This window comes from Bubalus bubalis, chromosome 6 (assembly GCF_019923935.1).
Source record: "Bubalus bubalis isolate 160015118507 breed Murrah chromosome 6, NDDB_SH_1, whole genome shotgun sequence".
In the NCBI taxonomy this organism is placed as follows: Eukaryota; Metazoa; Chordata; class Mammalia; order Artiodactyla; family Bovidae; genus Bubalus; species Bubalus bubalis.
This window is the reverse complement of record NC_059162.1, coordinates 93,177,056-93,191,012: the sequence shown is the minus strand read 5'-3', so window position 1 is coordinate 93,191,012 and position 13,957 is coordinate 93,177,056. Positions and strand designations below refer to the sequence as shown.

The 13,957-nt window shown below is 39.4% G+C and overlaps 1 protein-coding gene across 2 annotated transcripts in view; it reads left to right on the top strand.

The window, feature by feature from the left end:
- Positions 1-13,957, top strand: part of ZYG11A (zyg-11 family member A, cell cycle regulator) — a gene marked incomplete in the record, with an annotated part of 61,768 nt that overhangs the window by 21,929 nt on the left and 25,882 nt on the right. Inside the window, 1 exon segment of one of the 2 annotated variants that reach the window (XM_045166162.1) lies at positions 7,709-7,884. In XM_045166162.1, the coding sequence (XP_045022097.1) occupies positions 7,709-7,884 (176 nt within the window). 2 annotated transcript variants of the gene reach the window in all.

The following is a 13,957-nucleotide window of genomic DNA, read 5'->3' as shown; positions in this document are numbered from 1 at the left end:
TTCTTCTGTGTATTCTTGCCACCTCTTCTTAATATCTTCTGCTTCTCTTAGGTCCATACCATTTCTGTCCTTTATCGAGGCCATCTATGCATGAAATGTTCCCTTGGTATCTCTGATTTTCTTGAAGAGATCTCTAGTGTTTCCCATTCTGTTGTTTTCCTCTATTTCTTTGCTTTGATCACTGAGGAAGGCTTTCTTATCTCTCCTTGCTATTCTTTGGAACTCTGCATTCAGATGCTTATATCTTTCCTTTTCTCCTTTGCTTTTCGCTTCTCTTCTTTTCACAGCTATTTGTAAGGCCTCCCCAGACAGCCATTTTGGTTTTTTGCATTTCTTTTCCATGAGGATGGTCTTGATCCCTGTCTCCTGTACAATGTCACGAACCTCCGTCCATAGTTCATCAGGTACTCTATCTATCAGATCTAGGCCCTTAAATCTATTTCTCACTTCCACGGTATAATCATAAGGGATTTGATTTAGGTCATACCTGAATGGTGTAGTGGTTTTCCCTACTTTCTTCAATTTCAGTCTGAATTTGGCAATAAGGAGTTCATGATCTGAGCTGCAGTCAGCTCCTGGTCTTGTTTTTGCTGACTGTACAGAGTTTCTCCATCTTTGGCTGCAAAGAATATATCAATCTGATTTTGGTGTTGACCATCTGGTGATGTCCATGTGTAGAGTCTTCTCTTGTGTTGTTGGAAGAGGGTGTTTGCTATGACCAGTGCATTTTCTTGGCAAAACTGTATTAGTCTTTACCCTGCTTCATTCCGTATTCCAAGGCCAAATTTGCCTGTTACTCCAGGTGTTTCTTAACTTCCTACTTTTGCATTCCAGTCCCCTATAATGAAAAAGACATCTTTTTTGGGTGTTAGTTCTAAAAGGTCTTGTAAGTCTTCATAGAACCGTTCAACTTCAGCTTCTTCAGCATTACTGGTTGGGGCATAGACTTGGATTACTGTGATATTGAATGGTTTGCCTTGGAAACAAACAGAGATCATTCTGTCGTTCTTGAGATTGCATCCAAGTACTGCATTTTGGATTCTTTTGTTGACTTGATGGCCACTCCATTTCTTCTGAGGGATTCCTGCCTGCAGTAGTAGATATAATGGTCATCTGAGTTAAATTCACCCATTCCATTCCATTTTAGTTCGCTGATTCCTAGAATGTTGACGTTCACTCTTTCCATCTCTTGTTTGACCACTTCCAATTTGCCTTGATTTATGGACCTGACATTCCAGGTTCCTATGCAATATTCCTCTTTACAGCATTGGACCTTGCTTCTATCACCAGTCACATCCACAGCTGGGTATTGTTTTTGCTTTGGCTCCATCCCTTCATTCTTTCTGGAGTTATTTCTCCACTGATCTCCAGTAGCATATTGGGCACTTACTGAGCTGGGGAGTTCCTCTTTCAGTATCCTATCATTTTGCCTTTTCATGGGGTTCTCAAGGCAAAAATACTGAAGTGGTTTGCCATTCCCTTCTCCAGTGGACCACATTCTGTCAGATCTCTCCACCATGACCCGCCTGTCTTGGGTGGCCCCACGGGCATGGCTTAGTTTCATTGATTTAGACAAGGCTGTGGTCCTAGTGTGATTAGATTGACTAGTTTTCTGTGAGTATGGTTTCAGTTGTCTGCCCTCTGATGCCCTCTTGCAACACCTACCGTCTTACTTGGGTTTCTCTTATCTTGGATGTGGGGTATCTCTTCACGGCTTCTCCAGCAAAGTGCAGCCACTGCTCCTTACCTTGGACAAGGTGTATCTCCTCACCGCCGCCCCTTCAGGCTCAAACACATCTTTATTAATCAAAAAAGGAACCATTACAATCAACATATGTTTTTCCAATGAGAAGTAAGTTTTTTTATTCCTGTAGAATAAAAATCTGTATTTTGGGATTCAGTGAACTCTTGGAAGGCATTTTCTGCCTCTGTTGGTTGGGGAAGCATTTTCCCTGCAGAAAGTTGTTGAGATGCTTGAAGAAGTGATAGTCGGTTAGTGAGAAGTCAGGTGAATATGGTGGATGAGGCAAAACTTTTAGCCCAGTTTGTTCAACTTTTTAAACATTGGTTGTCTGACGTGGGGTTGGGCATCATAGTCAGAGAAATGGTTCATTGTTGTTGGGTAGAATAAGAGAAAACAACACTTCAAAACAATGATTTTTTTGATTTTCGGTCACCTCATGAGGCACCCAGTTACCGAACTTTTTCACCTTTCCAGTTTGCCTCAAATGCCATATGACTGCAGAATGGTCAATGTTGAGTTCTTCAGCCACTTCTCATGTAGTTTTAACAGGATCAGCTTCGATGTTTGCTCTCAGTCGGTCATTGTCAACTTCTGATGGCCAGCTACTACACTCCTCATCTTCGAGGCACTTGTCTCCTTTGTAAAACTTCTTGAACTATCACTGCATTGTATGTTAGTTATCAGTTCCTGGGCCAAATGCGTTGTTGATGTTGCCTGAGTTGTCTCCACTGCTTTACAATCCATTTTGAACTTGAATAAGAAAATTGCTCAATTTGCTTTTTGTCTAACATCATTTCTGTAGTCTAAAATAAATAACAATAAACAGCATGAGAAATGCTGGATAAAGTACAAGCTGGAATCAAGTTTGCTGGGAGAAATATCAATAACCTCAAATATGATACCACCCTTATGGCAGAAAGCAAAGAACTAAAGTCTCTTGATGAAAGTGAAAGAGGAGAGTGAAAAAGTTGGCTTAAAGCTCAACATTCAGAAAACGAAGATCATGGCATCTGGTCTCATCACTTCCTGGCAAATAGATGGGGAAACAGTGGGAACAGTGACAGACTTTATTTTCTTGGGCTCCAAAATCACTGCAGATGGTGACTGCAGCCATGAAATTAAAAAACGCTTGCTCTTTGAAAGAAAAGTTATGACCAAACTAGATAGCATATTAAAAAACAGAGACATTACTTTGCCAACAAAGGTCCGTCTAGTCAAGGCTCTGATTTTTCCAGTAGTTGTATGTGGATGTGAGAGTTGGATTATAAGAAAGATGAGGGCTGAAGAATTGATGCTTTTGACCTGTGGTGTTGGAGAAGACTCTTGAGAGGGGAGAGCTCACAGTCGTGTTTCACTCTGCCATGCTGCTGATGTTATGCCCTCTGCTGTAATTCTTACTTCTTTTCTTCTGCTTACTTATGATTTAATTTGTTCTTCTTTTTCTAGTTTTCTAAGGTGGAAACTTAGGTTATTGATTTTAGATCTTTTTTTTACTAATGTATACATTCACAGCTATAACTTTCCCACCTAGCACTGTCTTTGCTGCGTCCCATAGATTTGGGTAAGTTGTGTTCTTATTTTCATTTAGTCCAAAATATTTTGTAGTTTCTCTTAATTTTTTCCCCTTGATTCATCTGTTATTTAGAAGTATGTTCATCTTCATGTATTTTGGGATTTCCAGTTATTTTCTTTCTCTAAAGAAACTGGTCATTTGTTTTGTACAGTGTCCTACAATCTGGACTTTACCATTGTTTGTGCTATGATTGGACATGTTTCTCTGATTCTTGTTAATTCCTATACATTGAAAATTAGACGTAGAGGCTTGATCAAATTGCAGTTTGATGTTTGGTAGTGATGTTTGTACTTCTTGTCCTCAGTTGCTTCAGTTGTGTCTGACTCTTCACAAACCCCATGGGCTGGAGCCTGCCAGGCTCTTCTGTCCATAGCAGTTCTCCAGCCAAGAATACTGGAGTGGGTTGCTGTTTCCTTCTGCATTGTACTTCTTAAAGGTGTTAATAAAGTCTGATTGTCTGGTTGGTTTTCACTTTTGGTGACCATAGATGATAGTTACCTACCTAGATTTATTACATCAGCAGGGGTTTTTGTATGTTTGACTTAGTGTTTATTACTCTCAGCCTTGCTGGTTTGGAGTAACTTTGTTTTTCTGTTTCTTATCCTTCATTCCTGTTCCACACTTTCTTTTGTATGCTTCTGTTTCTTTATATATGTGTTGTTTTATGTTCCTCAAGTTTCCATCTTGGGAAGCTTTGTATATTTTCTCACTTTGTATACTCCCTGGATAATCTTCTTTGGTTTAGCTACCACTTCTACTTTAATTTCCCGGAGTTTTCAGTGCAGGTCTTTATTTGAAGCTCCAGAGCCGCATACAAGATAGGCAGGTATCTTGGAACTCTTAGCTAGGCTGCTGAATCATCCTCCTCTTTTGGTTTTCTTCTACTTCAGTGTCTGCTGCTTATCTTTCTGCTCATCTAGCTTCCCTTGAAGGACAGTGCAAAAGCTATCTAGAGTGTAGATGCTTTTTGGTAGTTGGTCCTTGTTCCTTTTCCTCTTACATTTCCGTGTTTTAAACACCATTCTCTATTTTCTGAGAAGACCTTGGCTGATTTTCTGGAAAGTCCTGAAGGTAGAATAACTACTCAGATCTGTGTTTTGTTAGGGTGTGAGGGCTGGATCTTTATACTTCCCAACACAGTCTTTGGATGTGGATTTCCATGGGAAAGTGGTATGACCATGGGTGAAGCAACTCTTTTCAGCTAATGCAGTCTACATAGATGAGGGCTGTCAGTTGGTGGCATTTCCAGCAGCTCAAGTAGTAAGTCCTTTCTTTCTTTCTTTTTTTTTTTTTTTAAACCATTTATTTATTTATTTATGGCTGCATTGGGTCTTAGCTCTTCAATATGGCCCGTGGGCTTCTCTCTAGTGGTGATGTGTGGACTCCAGAGCGCAAGGGCTCTGTAGTTGTGGCATGCAGGCTCTCTAATTGGGGTGCGTGGAATCAGTAGTTGGAGCTTGTGGTCTTAGTTGCCTCTCGACATTGGCATCTTAGTTCACCGACCGGGGATCGAAACTGCATCCCCTGCATTCAAAGATAGGTTCTTAGCTGCTGGAAGTCCCAGTCATTTATTTTTAAATGTGATCTGGTGTCACATCACAGCATCTATTACACTGCCATTTCCTCCCATCTCAAGATGGTTTGACCATCTGTCTACCTGTTCAGTGACTTAGGAGTCACTTTTCATCCCCCTCCTCCGCCCCCATCCTTTGTTCTTTTGACACATTTTCTGCCTTCAAAGTACGTATCTCAAATGTTCTTCTCCTCAAGTCAGGTCACATGTTAGTGTCTGACTCTTTGCAACCCCATGGACTGCAAATGACCATGGGTGAAGCATCAGCTGCCAGGCTCCTCTGTCTGGGGAATTCTCCAAGCAAGAATACCAGAGTGGGTATCCATTCTCTTCTCCAGGGGATCTTCCCAACCTAGGGATCGAACCCAGGCCTCCTGCATTGCAGGCAGATTCTTTACCATCTGAACCACCTTTTCCTCCTAGCCCCTGTCAATGACACCTTTCTCTTTCTTCTCCCCTGGTCTCCCAAGTGGTTTCCTTACCTTTAATTTTGTGCATCGCCAAGCTCTGCCACATATCAGAGAGTAGTCCTCTATATCTTAATCAGATCTGTCTGCACTTTGGCCACTCTTTAAAGTCTTCTCTTGTACTTAGGATAAAATGCCAGTTATTTACCCTGGCCTACAAGGTCTAACTGACTCTTGCCTCTGTCTATAACCTGTCAGATTATGGTATCCCCTTCTCCATCTGTGCTTCAGCTGCACTGGTTTTCTCTCATTTCACAGGAATAGCCAAACTGTCTCTTCTCAGGGCTTTAGCCTGTCCCTCTATCTGGAATGACAGCTACCTTTGCCTTTCACATCCTTTTTGTCTCAGCTTAAATGTCACCTCCTAATACTTCACTGAAAGACAGAAGATTCTTATCTTCCTTCTCATTTTTCCCCACCCCTGTGTTATAGTCTTGTTTGTTTCCTTTAGAACCTTTACTGCGTTTTTAATGTTAATAGTATTTTGCTTGTTTTATATTCTTTTGTATCTGTGTTCTGCTGCTGCTGCTAAGGCGCTTCAGTCGTGTCCGACTCTGTGCGACCCCAGAGACGGCAGCCCACCAGGCTCTGCCTTCCCCAGGATTCTCCAGGCAAGAACACTGGAGTGGGTTGCCATTTCCTTCTCCAGGGGATCTTCCTGACCCAGTTTCTCCACCATTGCAGGCAGATTCGTTAGCAACTGAGGTGCATAGGAAGCCCTTGAATAAATGTAATAAGTTCTTTCTGAAAGCCTTGAGTATTGAGATTTCCTTTTTCCTATGTTAGTAGCATAGCCCAACTCAGACTGGGGACTTGCGAATCAGCTTATATACCTTTTCCCTCAGTTCTTTCCCTTAATGCATTCAACTGCTGTGTTCTGTCAGTTTAAACTTTCATCTCTCATCATTAAAATCATTAATAATCTCTTGCCCCATCCCACTCCCATCAAACACCATCTTAATTCTTTTGTGTCATCACACATAATTGGTCTTTGTAAAAATATATTATAACCATTCATTTTTTGCTTAAAAATTTTGAGTTTTTCATTTTTGTTTGCAGGGTACGTGAGTTTCCTAGCTTTGTTTACAGGCCCCATCTGCCTTTTGCCTTCCTCTCTACTGTCGTTGCTGCCAGGCCTCCCCTTGTACACTATGGTCCAGAAGCACTGATCAAATAGGGTCGTTCTGAATAATCTGATGTTCTGTGCCTCCGTGTCTTTGTTGTGTTCTCCCACCCTTCACCTTCCCCTTGGGAAACCAATATTCAGCCTCAAAAACCTGCCCTGATATTAATCTAATCTGTGTTCAATATCTGGTACAAATCACCACTGAATATAATATATTATTATAATCACTTATTTGCCTGACATGCTTCCTAGACTGAATTCTTTGTGGTCACAGGTGTCTTATTACCTTGTATGCCTATTACTTAATATGGAGTCTCACATATAGAAGATGCTTAATATTAATAAGTTGTTTGTAAATGAAATCTAATATAACCCATTCATTTTACAGATGAGGAAAAGGAGGCATAGAGAGAGAAGTGACTTAACTAAAGGCCATCCACTAGTTTGGTTAAAACTAATCATTAGTGCTATTTGCATATTACAGGCTCTATACTTACCTACCTCTTTTATTATGTCTTTTTTTTTTTCTTTTGTGAACAAAGTTGAAGTGAAGTGAAGTAAAAGTCACTCAGTTGTGTCCGACTCTTTGTGACCCAATGGACTGTAGCCTGCCAGGCTCTTCTGTCCATGGAATTCTGTAGGCCAGAGTACTGGAGTGGGTAGCTATCCCCTTTTCCAGGGGATCTTCCCAACCCAGGGATCGAACCCAGGTCTCCCACATTGCAGGCAGATTCTTTACCATATGAGCCATCAGGGAAGCCCCTGAGTACTGGAGTGGGTAGCCTATCCCTTCTCCAGAAGATCTTTGCGACCCAGGAATCGAACGGGGGTCTCCTGCATTACAGGTGAATTCTTTACCAGCTGAGCTACCAGGGAAGCTCAAGTAAACAAGGTTACTATGGTTAAAACTGTGGATGCTGAAGTCAAACTGCTTTTGATTCTTGATTCTGCCACATATTTTGACCTTGAGTAAGTTCCTTAACCTCTTTATGCTTTAGTTTCCTGAGCTGTGGGATGGTAATAATCATAATTCCTTTACAATATTATTTTAAAGAGTAAATGAGATAATCTGAGTAAAGGGTTTAGAACAATGCTCGGCACAGAGTAAACAGTAAGTGTAGTCATTATTGTTACTATTAGCATCTATCAAAGTTTACTGGCCACAGTGCTTCCTGGAAAAGGCATGAGATTTAGTTCTTACAAGCTGGTTCTGGTTCTCTTATAGGCAAGCTGACTGATAGAACAGCAAGCATTTTCCAAAGCAACCGAATGAAACTGAAGCTGGTCAACATTCAGAAAGCTAAAATATCCACAGCTGCATTCCTAAAAGCCTTCTGCCATCACAAACTCATTGAACTGGATGCTACTGCAGTACACACTGACCTCTCCATCCCAGACATCGTAAGTGGACTCTGCAGCAATAGCTGGATCCAGGAAAACCTCCGACGTCTAATCTTGGACTCAGCAAGCATCCCTCGAGATTCAAGACTGTTGTTCTTTGGTCAGCTCACTGGTCTTCGTGTTTTAAGCGTTTTCAATGTTTGTTTTCGTAGTGAAGACCTGGCTAATGTTTCGCAGTTACCCAAACTGGAAAGCTTGGATATCTCTAATACTCTGGTCACTAACATCTCTGCACTCCTTACCTGTAAGGATCGACTTAAATCTCTTACAATGCACTATCTAAAATGTCTGACCATGACCAAACCACAGATTCTCGCAGTCATTAGAGAACTTAAATGTCTGCTTCACCTTGATATTTCTGATCACGGGCAACTCAGGTCAGATCTAGCTTTTCATTTGCTACAACAGAAAGATATTCTGCCTAATATTGAGTCCCTGGACATTTCTGGGAGTAATTACATCACTGATGGAGCTGTAGAACTATTTATACAACAACGGCCTGCGATGCAATTTGTGGGACTGTTGGCTACAGATGCCGGTTATTCTGACTTCTTTTCTGCAAAGAAAGGCTTGAGGGTTCGTTCTTTTCTGATATAAGTTTGTTTCATTTGTTCAGAACATTATTAAGCTTTCTTTGTGTATCAGAATCTGTACTAGGCATTCGGGTTACAAAGACAGATGAATAATTCTTAAGGAGCTTAATGATTAAGAATTATTGTGTAACTACTATGTAGTATGAGGTTGTGAAAATATAACCTTAAATAAGATACAGCCCTAGCCTCCAGTGTCTTCCAGTCTGGCTTGATAAGGATAAGCAGAGCCATTTACACATTACCTCTTACGTGCCAGTTGGCATGTTTTGCACATTGTTTTCTATTTTAATCCTCCCATTTTACAGATGAGGAGGTTAAGCTATTTATCCACAGTCATAGAACTATTAAATGATAGAGCTGGTCGTATATTTGGGTCTTTGTGAAACTAATGCTTTTCCCTCTAGGGACAGCTAAATATAATGAATAATGAATATAATATAATGAATAAATATAATGAATATAATGAATAAGGCAGGTGATGTATGCCTAACACCATTTTTGAACGCAATTTTTAAAAGACCCTGAAGGAAAAAGTATTGTACATTGCTAGACTATGTTTATAGCCTCTAGTGGTGCTTTTTTAAAAGAGCATATATTTAAATATTTATGTCCTAGAATACTTTTTAAAAACAGTGGCTTTCTACCTTAGTTGTACATTCTAATCACTTTGGGAGTTTTAAAATACACCGATGCTTGTGGCCTATTCCCTAGAGATTCCGATGTATCTGGTCTGGGATTTGGCCTGGGCGTTAAGTAATTCTAACGTGGAGCCAAAGTTCAGAACAAGGACTTCAAAAGAACCCATTAAAAACAATGACTTATGTAATTTTTACTGGGGTGAGAGTAAAGTGATTTGCAATCATTAGTTGTTTTCACATTTTATTCTTTTGATTTTAAAATAGCAATTGTGTCTTAAAGTTTTTTAATTTTAAATGACTTCTTAATGAACCCATGAAGCTATCAGTTGCATCATTAGGCTACAAATAGATAATTTGAACTTTCAGATTAAATGTGTATAGTAGAGAATTGTTTACCAAGAATGTACACCTAGGCCTGTTTCAGATTAATGGCACTTAATGTCCCAATGATCAAAAGAACCACAGCAGTTTAAAAAAAAAAAAAAGATTTTTAACACATCAACTCATGATATATACAGTAATATTGTCAAGTGCTAGAATATTCTGTAGAGAGATTATGCATATAGTTAAGATACTATCAAAGCCAGTACACCAAAAGAAAATGAGACAAGTTTTCTTTCAGTAAACTTTATCTGGTATACATGTAAGTTTAGTTTATTTTGAAAATGTTAAATAATGCATTGTATACAGTGTTGGATATTTTGGGGGAGGGAGAGGGGAGACCACAATCTTCCCAGTACTAAGAAATTGTAAAGATCCTAATCCAGACTTAGTGGAGTATAAGGTATGGTAAGTTTAAAAGGTGTGTTTCAGAAAATCTTATATTTAAGAGAAATATGTATTTTCAAATCAGATGCAAAATATACTAAGCATTTTTGTTGTTTGGGTTGCTCGAAAGTTTGCTAAAAATGGGTAAAATTAAGGGTTAGTGAAAACCTTCTAACAGAACAGGTATGTGTTATTTTCTTGTACCTAATGTTACAGTGGGCAGTGTGTACTTAATTTCTTTAAAATGGGTGGAAAGGGCACCCACCATTAGTCCTAAGAGCCATATAACATTTTCATTTGCTAGGAAATCCTTGCTGATCCACTGGTGGGGTGTCTCAAGAATGAGAATTTATTTGTACTGGCATCTGTAGGAAATCTTGGAGAGAGAGGGTATGCAACAGCTGTCTGGTCTTCTGCTTAGTCTTACAGTGGCTTATCCTGTGTTTTCTTTCAACTCTTACATCTAGATTATCACAAAACTTAAAAGTCTAGACTATATCCATTGTTTAGATTGTTAATAATGTGTAGATCCTTGCACAGTTGATCTACATATAGTACTTGAAAACTGTTTTGAAATAATTTTTAATGTGGCAGATCACTAACTTTAAACATTTTGCCAAATTTGTCTTACCCTATTCTGTCTCTATACACGCAATTTTTAATACACATAAACACACACACATTGCATATTTGGCTGTGCTAGGTCTTAGTTGCAGAATGTGGAATCTTTAGTTGTAGCATGTGGGATCTACTTCCCTGACCAGGGATCAAACCTATTCTGTCTCTATACACGCAATTTTTAATACACATAAACACACACACATTGCATATTTGGCTGTGCTAGGTCTTAGTTGCAGAATGTGGAATCTTTAGTTGTAGCATGTGGGATCTACTTCCCTGACCAGGGATCAAACCCAGGCTCCTTGCAAGCACAAAGTCTAGCCACTGGACCACGAGGGAAGTCCCCACACACAATTTTTTTCTTGAGGGTAGGTTGCATACAACATGCCCCTCTGCCCATCAATATACTTTAGTTTGTATTTTCTAGAGGAAAGATAGTCTCTTTGACTCTCTGAGAGCACAGGTAATCTCAAGGATGACCATGGTGCAACTGTCAAATTTTAGGAAATTTAACATCGATACAAATCTTTTATATAAAATCTACTGTATGTGTTTCCAGTGTTGATTTTCCCAGTTTAACACCATTTATAAAATATTTTTCCTTTTAGTCCATGATTATTTTTATATTCAGTTGTCATATGTGTACTTAGTCATGTCCAGCTCTTTGTGACCCCATGAACTGTAGCCTGCCAAGCTCCTCTGTCCACAGAATTTTCCAGGCAGTAATAGTGGAGTGGGTTGCCATTTCCTACTCCAGGGGACCTTTCCAGCCCAGGGATCGAACCAGCATCTGCGTTTCCAGGCTACCTGGAAAGTCTCAGTTGTCATAGTCCTTCCTTTTCTTCATTACATTGATGTTTTTGAAGAATACAAACTAACATTGTTTTGTTTGCTTTTTTGAAGAATATTCCTCCTTTTGGGTTTGTCTGATGCTTCATCATAATTCAGATTCTTCTAGGTCTACCCAGAATACCACATAAGGGATGTTGTGCCCTTAGGTAATACACTTATGTGTCTCAAGTGTATTACAATATGAAGCACAGAGTGCCCCTCATTGGTGATATTAATTTTCATCACTTGGTCAAAGTATTGTTCAGGTACTAGGTAAAATATCCCGGTGCAGATAAAATATTATCTATATACTCTTGTACTGTTTCTACCCTACATAGATAATACTATTCCTTTTGAAACTAATGAATGCTATATAAGATATTAGAAGACTATGCCAATATCCTGGCCCTCATCAGAGTTTCTGATCTAGATTTAGCATCCATTGATGATTCTTACTCAAACCGTTCTTTACTGCAGTGGTTGCAAAGTGATGATTTTCCAACTCTAACTCTTTTTTTTCAGCTCTTCTTTTTATTCAAAACATTTAGCAAATCTAACATCCTCAGTATGAACTCATTGGTTCCTGTTGTTTTCAGTGATTTATAATGCATTGCTATTCTTAATTATTTTGATGCTCAGCTTGTCACAGGGTGGCCAGTGAGAGCTCCTGTGTCTGTTTTTACACGCCCCCATTATTACTGTTATTATTTTGAGTCCTTCTTTACTTTCTAGACTTCTTATACTTCCCTGTTTTGGCCTTAGAGTTAGATATTTCTCCCAAGAGCACTGCTTCCTTTTAGTAGGAAACCACTGAGTGCTAGATGTGTTTTTAAACCGTTTCATCAAGCAGAGCTAAGAAACAGATGAAGTAAGTTTAAAAGTGATACTTACAAATGTCCATCTTTATATTGTTCTTTGCCTTTCCACATTCTGTGTTTGTATCTCTCTTTTCCACATGGAGAACCTCGGCTTCCAACAGCCTCAGCACATTTTCCTTAATCCTATAACACGTATAAAACAGTTTCAGAGTTGCTTCACTTCTACTACTTTGAAACACAAACCTACTGAAAAAGAGTTGAAGATATATTTGCAATTCTTTCTTTTCACTCTTGACTGAGAGTATAGTCAAAGTATTAAGCCATATGTATTTAGGTTTTTAAATTTCCACTTCTTACACAGTAGGTAGCATAGTACATGTACTCTGGACTTTGCTTTTCTAACTTAGTGGTATGTCTTGGAAATCACCCCATGTCAGTTCATGTTCCCATTTTTTGGGAGAGGATGGTAAAATATACATAAAATTTATCATTTTAATCTTGTTAAGTGTATAGTTCAGTGGTTTTAAATACATTAATAATTTTGTTCAGCCATCACCATCATTCATCTCCGTAGCTCTTTTCACCTTGTAAAGCTGAGATTCTGTAGGCATGAAACCCTGCCTCCCATTACCCCTTCTCTCCAGACCCTGGCAATACAAGCTTCTACTTTGTGTCTCTACGATTTTGACCAACTCTCTCATGTAAGTGGAGTCGCACAGTACTTGTCCTTTTGTGACTGGCTCATTTTACTTTACGTAGTGTCCTAAGGGTTTGTCCATGTGGCATAGTGTCTTTTTCAGGTTGAATAATAACCATTATGTGTATACCACATTGTGCTTATCCAGTTGTCGTTGATATGTACTTGGGTTGCTTCCATGTTTTGGCTTTTGTGTTGATTATTGTGAGTAATGTTGCTGCAAGTAGGAGTACACAAATATCTCTTTGAGACTTGGCTTTTTTTTTGATCACTCTGTAAAGCCTCAGTTCTTTGACCAGGGATTGAATCCAGGCCTCTGCAGTGAAAGCCCGGAATCCTGATCACTAGTCCACTGGGAAACTCCCAAGACTCTGCTTTTGGTTCTTTTGGCATATACCCAGAAGTATATACTAGAATGGACATGAGTTTGAGCAAACTCTGGGAGATAGTGAAGGACAGGGAAGCCTGGTGTACTGCAGTGCATGGTGTCACAAAGAGTTGGACATGACTTAGCGACTGAGCAATGAGCAATCCAGAAGTGGAATTGCTGGATCATGTGGTGTGAAAGTCGCTCAGTCGTGTCTGACTCTTTGCAACCCCTTTGGAATTCTCCAGGCCAGACTACTGGAGTGGGTAGCCTTTCCCTTCTCTAGGGGATCTTCCCAACCCAGGGATCAAACCCAGGTCTCCCTCATTGCAGGTGGATCATATGATAATTCTGTTAATTTTGGGGGGAACTACCATAATGTCTTCTGCAGCAGTTACACAGTTTTTACATTCTCACTAACAGTGCACATGTGTTTGAATTTCTTCACACACTGGCCAACACATATTTTTTTCTGTTTTTAAATTTTTTAATAGTAACCATTCTAATGGGTGTAAAGTGGTACCTCGTTGCAGTTTTGATTTGCATTTCCATACTTATCAGCTATATTGGGCATCTTTTCAGAAGCTTATTGACTCTTGGTATGTCTTTGAAGAAATGTCTAGTGAAGTTGTTTGCCAGATTTTAAATTAGGTTGCTTAGGTTTTATTTTTGTTATTGTTGTTGAGATATAGGAGTTCTATGTGTAGTCTGGATATTAATGCCTTATGATACAAGATTTT